General features: G+C 38.2%; 9 protein-coding genes across 9 annotated transcripts; 6 read left to right on the top strand and 3 right to left on the bottom strand.

The window, feature by feature from the left end:
- Positions 1-505: 505 nt before the first annotated feature.
- Positions 506-1,162, top strand: PRCAT00000204001 (uncharacterized protein; the record flags this gene model as incomplete). The annotated part of the gene is made up of 1 exon (XM_062951887.1): positions 506-1,162. One exon carries the CDS (start codon positions 506-508, stop codon positions 1,160-1,162), a length of 657 nt encoding a protein of 218 aa, XP_062807055.1.
- A 228-nt stretch (positions 1,163-1,390) lies between these two features.
- ETR1 (Etr1p) lies at positions 1,391-2,563 on the top strand (the record flags this gene model as incomplete). Its single annotated transcript, XM_062951876.1, has 1 exon — positions 1,391-2,563. The coding sequence occupies one exon, from the start codon at positions 1,391-1,393 to the stop codon at positions 2,561-2,563; it is 1,173 nt and encodes a 390-aa protein (XP_062807054.1).
- Positions 2,564-3,030: 467 nt separating this feature from the next.
- Positions 3,031-5,013, top strand: DAL1 (allantoinase; the record flags this gene model as incomplete). Its single annotated transcript, XM_062951865.1, has 1 exon — positions 3,031-5,013. The coding sequence occupies one exon, from the start codon at positions 3,031-3,033 to the stop codon at positions 5,011-5,013; it is 1,983 nt and encodes a 660-aa protein (XP_062807053.1).
- A 170-nt stretch (positions 5,014-5,183) lies between these two features.
- Positions 5,184-7,364, bottom strand: ERG7 (lanosterol synthase; the record flags this gene model as incomplete). The annotated part of the gene is made up of 1 exon (XM_062951854.1): positions 5,184-7,364. The coding sequence occupies one exon, from the start codon at positions 7,362-7,364 to the stop codon at positions 5,184-5,186; it is 2,181 nt and encodes a 726-aa protein (XP_062807052.1).
- A 245-nt stretch (positions 7,365-7,609) lies between these two features.
- On the top strand, positions 7,610-11,125 carry UTP22 (rRNA-processing protein; the record flags this gene model as incomplete). The annotated part of the gene is made up of 1 exon (XM_062951843.1): positions 7,610-11,125. One exon carries the CDS (start codon positions 7,610-7,612, stop codon positions 11,123-11,125), a length of 3,516 nt encoding a protein of 1,171 aa, XP_062807051.1.
- Positions 11,126-11,235: 110 nt separating this feature from the next.
- PRCAT00000199001 (uncharacterized protein) lies at positions 11,236-11,976 on the top strand (the record flags this gene model as incomplete). The annotated part of the gene is made up of 1 exon (XM_062951832.1): positions 11,236-11,976. One exon carries the CDS (start codon positions 11,236-11,238, stop codon positions 11,974-11,976), a length of 741 nt encoding a protein of 246 aa, XP_062807050.1.
- Positions 11,977-12,130: 154 nt separating this feature from the next.
- Positions 12,131-13,138, top strand: RPC40 (DNA-directed RNA polymerase core subunit; the record flags this gene model as incomplete). Its single annotated transcript, XM_062951821.1, has 1 exon — positions 12,131-13,138. One exon carries the CDS (start codon positions 12,131-12,133, stop codon positions 13,136-13,138), a length of 1,008 nt encoding a protein of 335 aa, XP_062807049.1.
- Positions 13,139-13,394: 256 nt separating this feature from the next.
- Positions 13,395-15,296, bottom strand: HGT19 (Hgt19p; the record flags this gene model as incomplete). Its single annotated transcript, XM_062951810.1, has 1 exon — positions 13,395-15,296. The coding sequence occupies one exon, from the start codon at positions 15,294-15,296 to the stop codon at positions 13,395-13,397; it is 1,902 nt and encodes a 633-aa protein (XP_062807048.1).
- Positions 15,297-16,712: 1,416 nt separating this feature from the next.
- On the bottom strand, positions 16,713-18,050 carry GLO3 (ADP-ribosylation factor GTPase-activating protein; the record flags this gene model as incomplete). Its single annotated transcript, XM_062951799.1, has 1 exon — positions 16,713-18,050. One exon carries the CDS (start codon positions 18,048-18,050, stop codon positions 16,713-16,715), a length of 1,338 nt encoding a protein of 445 aa, XP_062807047.1.
- Between the last annotated feature and the right edge of the window lie 11 nt (positions 18,051-18,061).

The raw sequence follows: 18,061 nt of genomic DNA, 5'->3' as shown, positions 1-18,061 counted from the left end.
AAAGGGCTTGCTAGAACGCTTGGGGCTACAAACAAAGAATCCAATCATTACAGAAAATGACTTGTAGCACTGTATCATGACTTCTCTAATAAATTACTATCATATTATAGTACTTTGTTATTACTTTATTATTTCAATATTTTACTATTTTACTATTCTGCTGTGAGAAGTCAAAATAGAGTATATGGTTATGCTAACCAAACTGATATCGTGTGATTTTCCAGGTAAATTTTCCTCCCTGGTCACAACACGTTGTTGAGTAGCCCCCTCAGGAGAATACTATTTGAGACATCTCCTGCTTTCCTTAACGACTCCTCGATTAGAGGGCATCTCCGGATCATATCTGCGATAAGATATCGCGACCAAAAGGAGTCTCGATCCACGGAGTACCCGAAAATATGTGTGACATTGTGTAAACATTTCAGATTGTTGCTCTGTCAAACATAAATTAGTAGGCATAATTCAATTGTAACGAACTCATTTAATTTACATCAAAACGATAGAAATGACCTTGAGAAAGGCTAATGCCCAATATTTGCTTTACTTATCTAAGTTCCCATTATTAACGAAGTCAGTCACTGCAGGAATATTAGCTGGTCTAAATGAGGTGATTGCATCGTCGTTGACTAAAGACTTCCAGAAAATAAACATGCGAGACCGTGAGATCAAACATGTATTTAGTCCAAAGTTATTCACAATGATAATATATGGGAGTTTTATCGTTACGCCCATATCACACAAGATGTATGGGACTTTAAACAAAATTTTTAGAGATAACTTGTCTTTTGGAATGAAATTCTTACAAATTTTAACTTCCTTAACTACAATCACACCCACTTTGGCTGCCGTTTTCACAAGTTGGGTTGCTATAATAAATAATTATAAGTTGCCTTCTAATTTGAAGACATTTGATGCTCACACGGAGCTTCTGAAGATCAGATCTATAGTTGTAAAAGGTTTGAAGAGCAACTATTTAACTATATTAAAAACATCAGTTATGACATCACTAGTTTCGTTGGTGATTGCGCAGAACTTCATAAAGGCAGAACTTTGGGTTGTGTTCTTTAACGCCGTGTACTTTGTATTAGGTACGATTCAAAATACGAAAATGAAAAGACTCAACAGGAATATGTCTCTAGCTGATGTCGAAAAGGAGCAATGATAGATAGGATATGAATAAATATTTCCTTTTTGAATAAACGTAAAGTAAACTTAAGTCCGACGTACACTCAATTACTTATGCCGATTCTGTGTATTAAGTGGTAGAGCAATAAGTTCGGTTTCCTGAATTTCGAGCTGCGATTGTTTGAGAATATAAGCTGACCGATAAACTTCTAATTTTCTCCACAATCATTAAGAAAATCCATCCTTAAATTAGAAATTTTTTACCATGATGTTTCCAAGAAGTTTGACTAGACTCAATTCGAAAAATTTCACTTCATTATCCCAATTTAGGACAATGATTACGGCTCAAGCAGTTGTATATTCTCAACATGGAGAGCCAAAAGATGTTTTAAAAACTCATAAATACGAAATCGATGATATAAATCTCGCTGATGATGCTGTAATTGTCAAAACCCTCGGTTCCCCTGTGAATCCATCAGATATTAATCAGATCCAAGGAGTTTATCCATCCAAGCCAGAGAAGACAACGGAATTGGGTACAGCAGAACCATCTGCTGTTTGCGGTAATGAAGGATTGTTTGAAGTATTAAAGGTTGGACAGGGTGTCAGCAAGTTTGAGGTAGGAGACTGGGTAGTTCCGGCAGCAGTAAACTTCGGTACCTGGAGGACTCATGCCTTAGGTAGTGAGCGTAATTTTATTAGACTCCCAAACCCAGAGCAATCGAAGGCTTCGGGCAAAGGTCCAGGTTTGACTGTTAATCAAGGTGCAACTATATCAGTGAACCCACCCACTGCATACTTGATGCTTACCCATTTTGTTAGATTGACTCCTGGTAAGGATTGGTTTATTCAAAACGGTGGAAATTCTGCCGTAGGAACTTTTGCTACACAAATGGGTAAATTATTGGGTTTCAATTCTATTTCTGTCATAAGGGATAGGCCAAATGTCGATGAATTAATTGAAGAAATGATAAAGGAAAAGGGGGCAACTAGAGTTATTACTGAAGAGGATAATAACTCAAAAGAATTTGGCTCAACTATCAAATCATGGGTCAAAGAAACTGGTGGAGCAATAAAATTGGCCTTGAATTGTGTAGGTGGAAAGAATGCTACTGGAGTTGCAAGAAAGTTAGACAAAAATGGACTCATGTTGACATATGGTGGTATGTCCATGCAACCAGTTATCATCCCAACCTCGTTACATATATTCAAAAACATCACTTCGTCAGGTTTTTGGGTCACTGAGCTTCTTAAGAATGACCTTGACTTAAAGCTTAAGACTTTGAATCAAATTGTAGATTGGTACGAGTCCGGAAAACTTCAAGATGCTCCGTCCCATGAGAGTCATTTTAGTTCTGACGGGTCTAAATCCTTGAGTGAGATATATGTAGAAGGTGTTCAGAACTCCAAGAAGGGAAAGCAGTTGATAACCTATTAATTTTATTTACGTATACATATGATATAATAAAACTATGCAAACAATTTTTGAATATTTTAGCTTTATGTAGAAAGCACTTTCTGTGGTAGATCGATTCGATTCACAAATAAAATTATAGTCCTATTATGGCCCGGTTAATTCCGATGGACCTGCACATAGTATATGTCACCTGAGAAAGACTAGCACAGGCTGCTAACTAAAACGATTAAGCGGTTAGCCGGTTCCGCAGGAGATGCCCGAGACTGAAAAAAAAACTATTCTTATCAGTAGCGTCTGCTGCTCATTTGAATCTGCGGTTAAAAAGTGGTTCTGTAATAATATTCTCCACATCAGGTTCTCCGGAAGTTGAGGAGTATTATAGATATTAACTGGTAAGAGGAGGAAGAATTCAAAAACTTTTAGTCAAACTACCCAAGAGTAATCAGTGCTATAGCTAGATCATTTGTTAGACGAATCTAGAAGTGACTATGTCTAGAGCTTTGTCTTCCACAAGAGTGTTGATTGGTGATGAAATCATTCCTGCAACTTTGATATTCTCTATCGAATCTGGGAAAATATTACAAATCGAAAGAAAAGTATTGCAAAAAAGTGATCCACTCTTGAGGCTTTATAATGTATTGCCAAAAGATTACCGAAATGTTACACCTTTAGTAATTATGCCTGGGATTGTCGATGCGCATGTACACTTAAACGAGCCTGGAAGAACTGAATGGGAAGGTTTTGCAACTGGAACTCAAGCAGCAGCTTCGGGTGGTGTCACTACGGTTATTGACATGCCATTGAACGCCATACCGCCTACAACCACTGTTGCCAACTTTAACCTTAAAATTTGTGCTGCGAAAGGTCAAACTTGGGTTGACGTTGGGTTTTGGGGAGGTTTGGTTCCTGATAACTTGGAGTCGTTGAAACCTTTAATCTCTATGGGTGTTAGGGGTTTTAAAGGATTTTTGATTGACAGTGGAGTTGAAGAGTTTCCAGCAATCGATGGGAATTACATATTGCAAGCTATGAAAGAAGTTGAGAATTTATCCACATTACTCATGTTTCACGCTGAGATGCAACCCAATATGAATGAAGGGCCGGCACTCACTGTAAAAGAAAGTGCAAATACCAGTCCTAAACTAGTGGTAAATGAAAAGCGAGCTAATTTTTCACTAGCTGATGAAGATGAAGATAGCTCGACTAGAACCTTGAAGGATGAGAGTTCCTCTCAAACCACTAAAGATCGATCACTGGCTTCAGTGGCTAGAGATTCCTTGAGCACTGCAAAGACTCATACTGATGATAAGCTTAAAGCCTTGAGTACTGATCTTGATGAATTTAGCTTAGGGATGTCGGCATCCTTCATTAATAGAGCCCCAAAGCCCGTTGTGGACTTATTGAACTCTTCGAAGTGTGGCCATGATGATGAACATGAACATTGCAGATTGCCTCATAACCATGCAGGATCTATCGATCATAATGTTTTAAGCGATGAACAAGCTAAAGCATTAGCAAAGTCTCCAATTTTAGCAGCATCGGAACCGAGATTTGGTAAGTATGCTAGAATAGCTCACAGAAAGTATGATCTGTCTCCATTTGTGGAAGCAATGCGTGAAGATCAACTATATAAGGATGACAGCTCATTTGATACTCCTTTACTTTTAGCTCAGCAAGAAGATTCTACGTTGGCAAATGTCGATGCAACGTCTTATGCTACCTTCTTGGCGTCAAGACCAGATAATTTTGAGACAACAGCAATTGCAGAAATCATACATTGCTCAACAAAAATACCCACGGTACCATTGCACATAGTTCATCTAGCAACACATGAGGCTATTCCTCTCATAAGAGCTGCAAAGTCTAGAAACTTGCCAATCACAGCTGAGACGTGTTTTCACTATTTATCGTTAAGCGCAGAGAAAATTTCAAGTTGTTCAACTCATTTTAAATGTTGTCCCCCTATTAGAACAGACGATAACAGGAAGCTCTTATGGAGAGCCTTAAGAAATAACATTATAACCACTGTTGTTTCAGACCATTCACCTTGCACTCCAGAACTTAAAGGTTTGGACAAAGGTGATTTCTTCTCTGCTTGGGGGGGTATCTCATCTGTTGGGTTTGGATTGCCAATTTTATACACCGAAGGAACCAAACTTGATCCTCCTGTGACATTGCAGGAGATAAGTAAGTGGTGTTCACTTAATACAGCCAAGCAAGTGGGGTTAGAGCATAGAAAAGGTAAAATAGACGTTGGGTATGATGCCGATCTCTTATTATTTAATCCAGACGTAAATTACGTTGTACAAAACTACAAAACTTTTTTTAAGAATAAGTTAACAGCCTATGATGGTATGGAATTTAAAGGGAGAGTCATGGAAACAATTGTAAGAGGAAATTCAGTATTTGCGTTGGGTAAAGGTCATTCTGACATCCCCTTAGGAACATTGTTATTAGAGCCTAGAACTTAGTTCGATCTGATATCTATATATATATAAATATACAGTAAGATGAATGATAAGTCTTAGTTCTAGTATTGACTAGACGGATTCTGGAGCAGTTACTTCTTTAATACCGTTTTAAATTTAAAATTGGATCCATGACACATTTTACTGTCAACTAAGTTTTGGATCCCGCCAAGTTACAGGTTGCCATATCTGTTGATATATAGACCAATGGCCTTTAAGGGGAATAGAAACTTATAAGATGGATACTCAATTGCACAGCTATGATTGAATACTCCTTCGACTTCTTCAAATTTCCACTCACCAGTAGGCAATTGCCTAGACCTTAAAAATTGAATGCCCTTCGATATAGATTCCTTATCAGGGTATTCAGCTAATAGTAAACCAATTATTGCCCACGCCGATTGTACAACTAAGGATTTGTGAGCATTAACGTAAGTGCCAGTTTCACAAGACTTCATAGATTCCGACCATCCGCCGTCGGGAAGCTGCTTAGAAATAAGAAAATCGCAGCCTTTTCTAGCATTATCAGAATTCGAATATACTAATCCAACAGAGCAAAGAGCCTCAAGTGCAAACATTGAAGCATAGGTAAAGCATATACCCCATGACCCATACCATGACCCGTCGATTTTGTTTTGAGCCTTCATTATATATTTTATTGCATTTTCAATGGCGAAATTTATTTCATCGGAGCGATAATTCGGATAATATTTGGAAAAATATGTCAAACCTAACACTGAGGAGTCCGTGCACTCAACATAAGGATATTCGACCATTATGTTGTTAAAAACTTCTGCCGGATTTAATTTTTCAAGCAATGGACTAGCCCTAATTACTTCATATGTTGAGAATGATCCAAACTCAAAGCTCTTAGTATTCTGTAATGTAAGCAAAACATCTACCGCTTCATATAATCGCTGGTCAGTTATTTCTTCACGAAGGTCCGCATATAATGGGTGGTTCCTAACCATAATTATAGCTTTCATAGCTTCAGCTGTACAATCGCTAACAGTGTACCCTTGTGGCTTAGTACTAAATGGCCAGCCACCTTTTCTCTTATCTCTAAAGCTACCAGGCTCACATTCACTGTCAAATTGAGATCTTACCAAAAACTTAAAAGCCTTTCTGATCATACTTTGAAACTTCTTGTCTTCACCGAGGCCAGCTACAAGGAAATATTGCACCATAAAGGCAGCATCCCAAACTTGGACACCATTTGTACCCATTACAGTCATTCCTTGAGGGCCATGAAATAAAATATCGTTCATTCTGTTAGTTAGTTTTTTCCAAGTCTCAGATTTAGAGCCTTCTTCCAAATATGCTACGATCATGTTGAATGCAAAATTCACGGGTGCAATGCACAAGTAATCGGTGTTATAAAATTCCTTACCAATTAAATCGTAAACTTGCTTATTTGTGTACTTCAATAACCATTTTGGCCGTAAATACTTTTCGTATTTTACAATAACCCAATTTAATGCATCCATTATTTTGGTATGAGGATAATATAAATCAACCCCACATACATTGTTTCTATTTTCTCCAAAGATGATGCTTTCATATGGAAGCTGCTTTTCCAAATAAATTTCATTTCTAATACTCTTCAAAAGAGGATCCAAAGGGCATTTTACTCTATTAGCCGACAAGTATCCCACAGGTAGATATATGGCCCTTGTATGAACCCACCATTTTCCTGGATGTATGGGAAACAGATAAGGAAGTAACCACATCTCAGGTGGTGCTGGATTGACGCCCTCCCACTCATACAAGTTTAAAATTGAGAGCCATACTTTCCCCCAGTGTGGATTTCCTAACGCTCCACCTAATCTGTGTAACTGCTTTCGTGCTTTAATGCATACTTCATGGTCTGCGTCAAGACCCAATAATCTCAATGCAATATAATTCATTGTGGTTCCGAAGCATGTCGATTTATCTACTGAATGCAACCCCCATCCCCCATCAACAGGATGCGCAGTATTCACAATATATCTTATCATCTCGTTTCTATAGGGCTCGCTAATTACATTCTTAGTAAAGTAGTTTGCAATGACATATCCAATCGTCATAAACATCGGGCCTTTATACTGGCAAGGAAAAATCCCTGAATCATCCTGCAAAAGTTCAAGAAACTCTGCTCCTTTGTTAAGAGAGTCTTTTGGCGTTTTCAAAACTTCAGCTTTTGGCCTAGGGAAGTCGTCTGTTTCCAACAAATACTTCACAAAATTAGTCTGTGGCTCTCGTTCCGCATCAGTTAGATCCAAGTAGTGCCATGTTTCCCCTCCGAGTTCGTCAACATGTAATCTCCATCTTTTTGAATCCGTGCCTGGGATACCTAATTGCTCTGAATATAACATTTAAAAGAAAAGAAAAGAAAGGAGTTGAAGTTGAAGTTTATTGAAAAGAACTGTGAGCTATAGTCTCCACTACAGCTACGACGTATATTGAGCAAGTGTGCAGTACTCGATGAAGCATCGCTAAGGTCGTGTGATTATCGCACTTTGAGCAGAAATCTATGAAAGAAGTTGAGCAGAAGTAACGGTGCTGAAGAGTGAGGTTTCTTACTTATATCGTGCTTATTCGTTTGAAAAATCTCTATAATATGGTGAAGAGAAAACAGAATGGGAAAATTTTGCACTCAAAGGCATATGAAGACGATTCGCTAAAAGAGAAAGATTCAAAAGTTGAAAAAGTTGAAGATGGAGAAGAACCTGAAGAAGAAGAAATATTTGATGGCTTTCTGGATAATGAAGAAGATGAAGCTGAGGAATTTGAAGAAAAAGAACCTAAAGCAAAGAAGCAAAAAGCTCAACTCTCCGCACATGACATTCAAGTCGCTAGAGAAACTGCAGAATTATTCAAGTCTAATATTTTCAAACTTCAGATCGATGAGCTTATCAAAGAGTTAAAATTTAAAGATCACTATGTCGCAAGGGCTGAGCAAGCTTTGCGGGCATTGCATGGAATCATATCCAAAATCCCTCCTTTGGAAAACTTGACTTTGTCACAGGCAGAGCACCACTTCAATTCAAAGAAGGTCGTCATTCCATTTCCAGACCCCAAACCTTCAAAACTCAATTATTCTTTTTCTTATTTACCACCTGAAGACATTTCTCTTGTGGGATCTTTTGGGTTGAAGACTGGAACGTTTCTGAAGGAAGGAATGTCTATTGATCTCGCTTTAACAATGCCGAGAACTTTACTTCAACCTAAGGATTATCTTAACTATAGGGCTCTCTACAAGCGAGCTTTCTACGTTGCCTATTTGGTCGAGAACCTTATTTCATTGACAAAGAAAAACCATTTACCTGTCAAAATGACGTATGAATTCTTGAATGATGATGTTTTGTGTCCTGTGATACGGTTAGAAAGTATCGAAACTTCTAATCCAGAAGACTTGTGCTTCTCCAAGACAAGATTTTCGATTAAGCTTCTTGTCGGGTTTCCTTGCGGATTTTTCGACTCAAAGAAGTTATTGCCAGATAGGAATTGTATTCGAGTCCAGCATGAGTCTTCCAATCTTCCTCCAACACCTATTTACAACTCATCTATACTCTCTCTGTCATCTTATGATCATTATCTCAAGTATCTTTATGCTGCAAAAAAGTCGACAGAATTTTTCAAAGATGCTTGTATATTAGGAAAACTCTGGTCCCAACACAGAGGATTTGGTTCCCTGTTTAACTCTGGTGGGTTTGGCCATTTTGAATTCAGTGTTATTATGGCAGCATTATTGAATGGAGGAGGTATAAGTGGAAATAAGATATTATTACATGGCTTTTCCTCATATCAATTATTTAAAGGGACAATAAAATATTTGGCAACAATGGATCTACGCTCCGGCTACCTTTCATTCTCTAGTAAGATAGAAGGGGCCCCTACTTCGAAATATCATGCTGATACTGATTTTAATGTTCCAACGGTATTTGATCGGAATATTCGATTAAATGTACTCTGGAAAATGACGAGTTCATCGTATCAGCTGTTACAGAAGCAAGCGGCAGAAACACTCATGCTATTAAATGACGTCGTTAAAGATAGATTTGACCCTATATTGCTTCAAAAATCCGATCAAGACCAAATGAAGTTTGATATGGTCTTAGACATAGAAGCACCTGAGGAAATGTATGAGGGATTTGGACCGCTCGAAAAAATTTCCTTCATTACGTTTGAGAATTTCTTCAAGCACAAACTATATCTGATATTGCATAGTGCTCTAGCGCATCGGGTTTCATTAATATCTATCAAGAATATAAAAAACAAAGGAAATTTTCCTCTTTCCAAAAGGAAGCCTTATGATAGTCGACATAAATTTACAATTGGGTTACAGTTGAATCCCGAAGAGTGCGAAAAATTAGTCACGAAGGGACCTGCTAATGACAATGAAGAACTTGGAACGAAATTCAAAATTTTCTGGGGCAATATGGCGTCTTTGAGGAGATTTAAGGATGGTTCGATACAGCATTGTGTTGTATGGACTGTAAAAGATAATGAGCCCATTATAATATCTATTGTGAAATATGTACTAGATCTTCATTTATGCCCTAATTCTTCGCTGTACTTGCTGACGAATTCATCTATCTTGAGAAATAGACTACCAACTCCATTATTGCCTGCTGCTTTAAGTCATGTCACGTCATTAAATAGTTTTGTGACCTTGAAAGGCTCCTTTGAAAATTTATCAAAGATAATAAGTTCTTTAGAGTTACCGCTAAAAGTCAAATCACTTTTACCAGTTTCGGTTTCTATGCGATACTCCTCCTTGTTGCAACCTGTTCCTTTCGCATCCTCTAATCCAGACTTCTGGAATGATGCTGTATTACAATTTGAAATATCAAGTAAATGGCCAGACGAATTGACTGCCTTGGAAGATATCAAGTCTGCATTCTTGTTAAAGATTGCCCATTTTCTTCTCAAGGATACAGTTTACAGACCATTTCTCACAAAAGATGAATCGATTCCATTCAATGAAAAAGCAACTGCGCTCAACGTTTTAACTCCGGAAGGATTTGGGTTCAAGATCAGAGTATTGACTGAAAGAGATGAAATTTTATACTTAAGAGCGATTGATAATGCACAGAAGCAGAGAGCCTTAGCGCAAGAGATTTATTTGAGATTTTACCGTACTTATATTGGTTCCATAAAACACACAAGAACAGTGAGTTTATTAGCTCATCATTTTGCTTTTTTCTCTCCTTGCGTTAGAATTTTCAAGCAGTGGCTCGACTCTCAATTGTTACTTCATCATTTTTCTGACGAGCTTGTGGAGCTAATTGCCCTTAAACCATTTGTGGACCCTGCTCCATACTCAACTCCTCACTCTCCTGAGAATGGATTTTTGCAAATATTGAATTTTCTTTCGCGATGGAATTGGAAGGAAGAGCCATTGATTTTGGATTTAGCTAGACGAAATGAGGAATTTGAAGAAGTTCTTTCTGATAAGCTTAGTGATAGGTTGACAATCCAGGCCCATAGGGTGATCGAACTGAATTTTGAAAAAATACGCAAAAACGATCCAAGCGGGATAAAGACTCAGCTATTCGTTGGCTCTAAAGATGACCCTTCTGGTATTTTATGGTCAAATGACTTATCTTTGCCCATAGCTACAAGATTAACCGCTTTGGCACGACTGGCAATGCATTTAATCGGCGAGAAAGGATTTAATGAGTCAACAATAGATTTGGTATTTACCCCAGCATTGAAAGACTATGATTTTGTTATAACCACCAAAGGTAGCGATTTAGTTGCCTCTTCGGGAATTTTACCTGCTAATAGTTTCAAAAACTTGATAGGGGTTCTTAGTTCTTTTCCTGGCGATATATCAACGACGTATGACCTTGTTCAAGGATACGTCAATGATCTTAATAGAAAATTTGGGAATTTGATCTTGTTTTCTACAAAGAAGTTTTCTAGTTTAGCCAAGGACTCATCCAATGTTGTTACTGGTGTGTTTGTTCCGACATCTTCTTCGGAAAAGAAATTAAAACCAACATTGGGAATAAATGTTAAGCCTTTTACATCAGGTGGTGATGATGATGTAATAATCAACAAAGACGCCATAATGAGTCAAATAAAGTTGTTGGGCGACGACTTGATCGAGTCACTCGAAATTCTTTAATAGATTTACTCCATTCTAATATATAATCACGTGATCTCTCTTTAAACTAGGCTTTTATCGTTATATATATCAGACTGTATCATCTAGTTACGGAGTATCTTAGGTATAAGATGGCTCCAGCTTTTAGTATAGAAGACCAATTGCAGCAGTTTGAGAGTCAGAGGTATCCGTCTGTGGAAGAAACTACTAAGAATAACCGATCTATAATTTATACACGCAAGAAGCTCTTCTTTGATGATCTCAAGCATTTAATTAAAGTCCTCGGATACTTATTGATTGTTATTGCATATCTTAAGGACAACTCTTCTGTACTTCTAATACTACGGTTTTTTAATCAATACTGTTTGTCAAATCCATTTATTACGGCCGGCTTGCTAACAGAAGAAAGAAAGAGGGCGATGACGAGACATTTACTTATTCTGATATTCATAATTAACGCCATATGTTTTGCAATTCACATATTACGCAGAGGATCCTACTCTGGAGGTAGAGATACGTTACATGGCGGGCTTTCTGTCCAGTTTATAGGAGAACTGCCGTCATTTTTTCTTCTAGTCGTAATTAACGTCGCGATACTTTTGGCTCAACTACTCTATCATAACGTTATGTGCGTGGTAGATATGCCTGAGCTTCTCAAATCCCCAGACACTAGCTCGTATGGATATGAAACCGATAAAATAATACTACAGGAAGATGGATATAGTGGAGACGTAAATTTAGTCACGATGGATTTGCTTGGTGATATTAAAAAAGTTTGGAATTATGGTGAAAGGCTTGATTATAATCAATTATCTTCTAATCCATTTGTTGACTCATCGAGAAGTATAAACCATGATGCCACGGAGAGTTAACGGTACGGGTCTTTATTAAGTGGTGTCTGCTATAGGACTTGTCATTATAGTAGTCACGTGCACGTTATTACTAGAAGAGAGCTAGGGAAAAAAAAAATATCACCATTCGATGCCCGATACTTTGTAATCATTTATTTGTGAAAACATTGAAAAGATGAGTGATAACCTAGTTGGGATAGAGTACAATCGGGTTACAAATACCTCCTCGACTGACTTCCCAGGTTACGCTGGTAGTACAGATTATGCATGGGATATTGAGAAGTTTAAGGACAAATTGGAGATCGATATATCGTACATAACTGAAAGAACGGCGAATTTTGATCTTATTCATATAGATACCTCAATCGCAAATGCATTTCGCCGAATTATGATATCTGAGGTCCCATCAGTAGCCGCGGAAACAGTTTATATCTTTAACAATACTAGTGTCATTCAGGATGAAGTTTTAGCTCATAGAATTGGTTTAATACCGTTGAAAGTCGATCCAGATTTATTGACATGGGTCGATAGCTCACAAGATGAAAAAGATAAATTTACTGATGAAAACACAATTGTTTTGACTTTAGATGTGACTTGTTCGAAAAATCCCCACCCTCCAAAAAAATCAACTGATCCAAAGGATTTGTATCGCAATGCTCACATTTATGCTAGAGACTTGAAATTCGAGCCCCAAGGAAGACAGCAGGAACTTTTCAAAGACTCGCCTGTTGTTCCAACTGATCCAAATATCTTGATTGCAAAATTGAGGCCCGGTCAAGAAATTTCATTAAGAGCACATTGCATTCTTGGGGTTGGAAGTGATCATGCAAAGTTCTCTCCAGTCGCTACAGCTTCATATAGGTTGATGCCTGTCATTAGTTTATCTCAGAAAATCAGTGGTGCCTCCGCGCTCAAACTTAAAGAATGCTTTCCTTCTGGTGTTATCGGAATAGATGATAATGGTAATGCGTTTGTCAAGGATCCAAGAAGAGACACTGTTTCAAGGGAGGTCTTGAGGCACCCTGAGTTTGATGGAAAGGTAAAGCTTGCTAGAAAGAGAGACCATTTTATTTTCAACGTTGAATCCACAGGCGCAATGTCACCAGAAGAAATATTCTTCAAGTCTGTTAGAATATTGAAAAATAAAGCTGAATATTTAAGAAAATGTCCCATCGCACAGTAGTTCTGTGCACCGACAATCATATATGTATATTAATAATGTGCACTTCATAAGCAACATAGCAAGAATTAGACATATTGTTCGATAAGATTTCAAGGTTCGGGCGCCCAATAAAGTAGTACTTTTATAAGCAATGAATAAGAAGACAAATTATTTTCATGTATCCTAAAGATTAAGAGCTATGTATTAAGTACAATAAGTTTATGTTTCTAAATAAGAAGAAATGAATGGATAATGAAATTTTCTCTTTTCTTACAGTCTACTCAACGTGAGAAGTTTCAGTCTTATCATTCCACTCGGGATGGGTAACTGCCAATCTCTGGTGACCATATAATGGTGGTAGAGGCTCAACTTCCCTACGCAAGACGTATTTTTTAATGTTGTTGAATAAATTGCGAGTCTGCCATTTTGCATGATCCATTGTGCTAATCGCAAAAACCTCGTCTAATTCCTCTAATGTCAACCCTTTGGTCTCCGGCAAGAACCATAAGACTAAGAAAAATCCCACTATATTCCATGCTGCATACCATCCGAAGGCACCTTTCGTTTTAAATGCGGTCTTAAGCTTTGGCCATGTGAAAGCTAAAATAAAATTAAAAAACCAACAAGTAGCAGTAGCGAAACTCATTCCGATATCTCTGATATACAAAGGAAAGGCCTCAGCAGAATAAGTGAAAGGCACGGGGCCCTCTCCGGAAGAATACACACATGCGAACAAGTATATACCCGTGATGATAACTCCTATCCTAGCACTCTTAGCGTTCGTGCTAATGAAGAAGCCTCCCATAGTCATTAATAAAAACGCAGCCATTAAAGGAAACGTAATCAATAGCAAATTCCTCCTTCCAAATCTGTCAATTGTTAAAAATGCTGGAATAGCGAATATGAAATTAATCATACCGAAACCCCAGGATCCAAGTAATGCTGAAGGTGTCGAAAATCCACCATCAATCAATATAGAACTTGAATAGTATGCGATAACATTTATACCACAGAATTGCTGCATAAACATCACAATCCAAGCACCAAGGGCACCATTTCTGTTCCTTCTTACTTTAAACATCTCTATAATTTTTCTCAAGAATGACATATCATAAGAACCTTCTTCTTGCAATAAAACGTACTGATAGAAACAGTCTCTTGCAGCCGCAATCCTTTCTAATCGTAAACTGCTCAAAGACTCAAAGCTCTCTTTGTGTCTACCCTTACCCATCAACCATCTTGGTGATTCAGGGACAAAAGGGACCTGCACCAAAACAATGATGGCTGGAATGCAAGCAGATCCCAACATCAATCTCCAATTAAGTCCAGTTCCAAAACTCTTCTTTGGGACATAGTAAAAAGCCAAGCAAGCAACATATCCAAACATGATACCGACGGCAGTAAAAAATTGCCACAACATAACCAAAGCTCCTCTAATATTCTTTGGGGTACATTCTGCAGCATAAGCTGGTACAGTTGCAGATTTTATACCTATACCGAACCCTAAGAAGAATCTAGCAATAAATAAATGCCACCAATTATTAACAAACCCTTGCCAGATACATGTAACTGCTGAGATTAAACAAGTCCAAAACACTGTATACTTACGACCCAAATGTTTGTTGAAGAAGTCAGTCAACCAACATGCTATACATGACGCACACAAATAAGGTGCACTATTGACTAGACCTTCGATTAAATCGGGTTCAGCCAACTTGTCAACGCCAAATGCCGTGGGATAAAACAAAGTTGCACCGTTAATCACCGACTCATCCATTCCTTGCACTGCAGCAGCCAAGGATCCTAAAGCGATAACCAAGAATAGCTTGGGTGGAACATGCCATTTGTTCGTCACTTCTTTATGTAAGCCTTCTTTTTCCTTATCTGTTAAGAACTCCATTGAGTTGAAGGCGTTCGGGCTCCTAGCTAACGCAGCAGCTCTAGCAAATAACTCAGGATCCAAGTCATGCTTAGTTGCATAGTTTCTCCCCATTTGCATAACTTGTTTCTCCGTATACTGTGACAATATGTTGTCTCTTTCACCTTCTTCTCTCTCTCGAGAAATATTAGATTCTAAGTCAGAGTTATTCTGATACTTCTCTCCAGCGCTCGAAGAAGAACTAGTCCTTTCAAACAAACCGACATCTTGACCAGCCTCTATCTTTTGTTGGTCCGACATGTCTGCTACTGTACTATTTTAAGTTGTACCCAGCTGTTCTTTAAATATTTAGTTTTAAAATTTTGAGATATCTTAAAACTAATGGCAGACTCAGTGAATTTATAGCCACGCGAATTTATGGCTTTTTATGGTTTATTGATCATCATTTTCTTCCTTATTTATACCTTTCCCCAGGTTTGGGTTGCTAAAGGAGAAAAAAAACATGAAGCGGTAATTCCGGCCACAATTTATGCGACAACAGGTAGTCCGAGCAAAGTCTCGAAGAAGGCAGAAAGACGCATGCTTACCGCTAGATTCAGTTATATATAATCAACTGAAAAGCAACATCCTGGGCAAAGTTTCAAGAGCTCGAATCCTTGCCTTGAGCATCCCAATAACAAGAAAGTGCTTCCTGTCTTCGCTTCCAGAGGGAGGGGTAGTTTTCTGCATTACTATTTTTCCGCCTTTGATATTCATCTTTTAAGTATGTACAAAACACCGACAAGTGGGGTTCCGTCAAGAAATATATCAAAAGTTCGAATGGAGTAGTTATTTAAACTTAAATTAAGAGGTATCAATTATGATACTTTCTATGTGTCCTTCAGAGCAGTACAAGAAGCAGAGCTGAGTAAGCATCCGAGAGCTATTGGAAACCAAGCGCATGATCTAACATTAGAGCATTTGCAATTTGTGTTCGGGTAGCAAAGTCTAGCCAGTGCCAATCACAGCTTGAAATCCAGAATCCTTGCCGAAGTTTCTCGACCGCAATTGCATTACTGCGCGCTGACCAGTGAATTTAATCTGGAGGGCTGGACTAAAAGCGGCTAAAGCGCCTTCACGTTCTTGCTAGCAACTGCTGGCAACTGAACTTGAATAGAAAAAATAAAGAATTGATAAAACGATCTGTTACTAATCTTAATATCTACTATATATTTTTTGAGAGCTTAGTTTCAAGGAAAGTGCAAACATGACAATTAAAAGATATATTGTTTCACTTTACGTGGGGTGATAATGGGGCGTGATCGTCGCTCCCGGGTATCATCTGCATGTTCCGGTTTTCAAATATTCTTTATGAGGTAAAGTCCATTTAACCGATATCCACGTGACTTGAGGATACATATTCACTGCTAGGGTTTTCATTCATGCGATAGGTTGGGTAATCACGAATAAGTAAAGTTCGAAGTGTTCATTTGTTCAACTATTAAGTAACGAAAATAAAACCACACGATTGAACATTTCAACAGCTTTCTGAAGACTAACCCAAAGCATTAGCCGTGCAGCTACGTCATCAACTGCTAACCATATAGAGCACGGTACTTCCGGTTTATTTTTTGATTTGCGCATAATCACAACTAAGATGTAATATTAACTATAAAAGTCTACCTAGTTTGGAAAGGTTTCCTGCACTTTTTAAATGATAGTTACTGTACCAGATATTTATCTCAAAAAATCTCTCAAGTAGGAGCCTAATTTGTTCGCTCCATCCTCCAAGGCATCTTTTAAGACATCCAAGTCTTGGTTGGCATTACCCGAGAACTTCGAAGCAAAATCCCGGGCAGATGACTCGAGGTCTCTGAAACTGCCTGAGTTCAGACGTCCATGCTGTTTTGCTTCTTCATCTTCACCAAAATAAGATGAAGAAGAAATCGAATTAGCACCATTGAAGGCTTGTAGCTTAGTCTTCGCTTCCTCCTTCGCCTGCTCATCAAAACGGGGTCCTCTGCCAAAAAATTCGTCTGATGAGATACCCTTTTGAGTTCCAAACTTATCTGTCACTTCACCGGTATATTTCACGTCTTGGTATTTCTTTGACGGAGCGGATGTAACATTTGCTCCTTGAGTCATTCCAAACCCTAATCTCTGGAATTGCTGTGGTGTCTCTTTAATTGGTTTTGCCAATTTAATTTCTTCTTTTGAAGAAGACAAACTAAGACGTTCCATCGGCTTTGCGATCTTTGTCTCTTCTTCTATTTCTGTGTTGGGATTATAGCCTAGTTTCTTTGCTTCTTCCGCTTCCAACTTCGCTTTCTTTTCTATTTCATCAAAATCAATTTGTTCAGAATCTACTTTATTTATGCGCTTGGCCGCTAACCTGGAATTTTTAGGGCCATTGCCTTTTGATGATAATATCGACTTCTTTGCTGTCGCGTTGTTATTCTTCAACCTAGACGAGGTTATAGCAGAACGGACGGGTTTCTTTAACGTTAAATCCTCGGCAGATGCACTAGGTGTTGCATTTTTTGAAGATAGGGGAGACGGTGTTGAGTTTATTGGCTTTGTCCAGTTCGAAAAGAAGTCATCAGTTGATGCATTCGAGCTGGACCCTCCTAACGAATTATCATCATTAATATCATCTAAGGTGACTTCGTCCGGATGTTTCAAGGCATCTTGTTGAGCCCTATGTTTTAATTTTTCCTTGTACTTCGTCGCAACCGGCGATGTATATTTAGTATGTGCATCAACATCATTTTTGATATATTGAGATCCCCCATGCTTTAAAAAAAACTCCTTAGCAGTTCTATTACCTCCGAACTTGAAATGCCTTAGTTGAATCCTTTGCCATGAGTCTAAATTCGATGACTTCACAAAAGAGATATGAACTCCAAGGTTTCTATGTACTGCGGAGCATTCTAAACACAACATGATTCCGAAAGGAATGGATGTCCAAGTCGGATTTTTATTGGCACAATCAAAGCAAACTTGATTGACAGGATCCTGTCTTAATCGATTAAACACCTTTGCGGCCTCATCTTTTGTCGCTAAAGTATCAGACATTGCCTTAGAGT

This window comes from Priceomyces carsonii, assembly GCF_900007245.1.
Source record: "Priceomyces carsonii strain CBS4050 genome assembly, scaffold: Debaryomyces_carsonii_scaffold_1, whole genome shotgun sequence".
NCBI lineage: Eukaryota > Fungi > Ascomycota > Pichiomycetes > Serinales > Debaryomycetaceae > Priceomyces > Priceomyces carsonii.
This window is presented reverse-complemented; position numbering and strand designations above follow the sequence as displayed.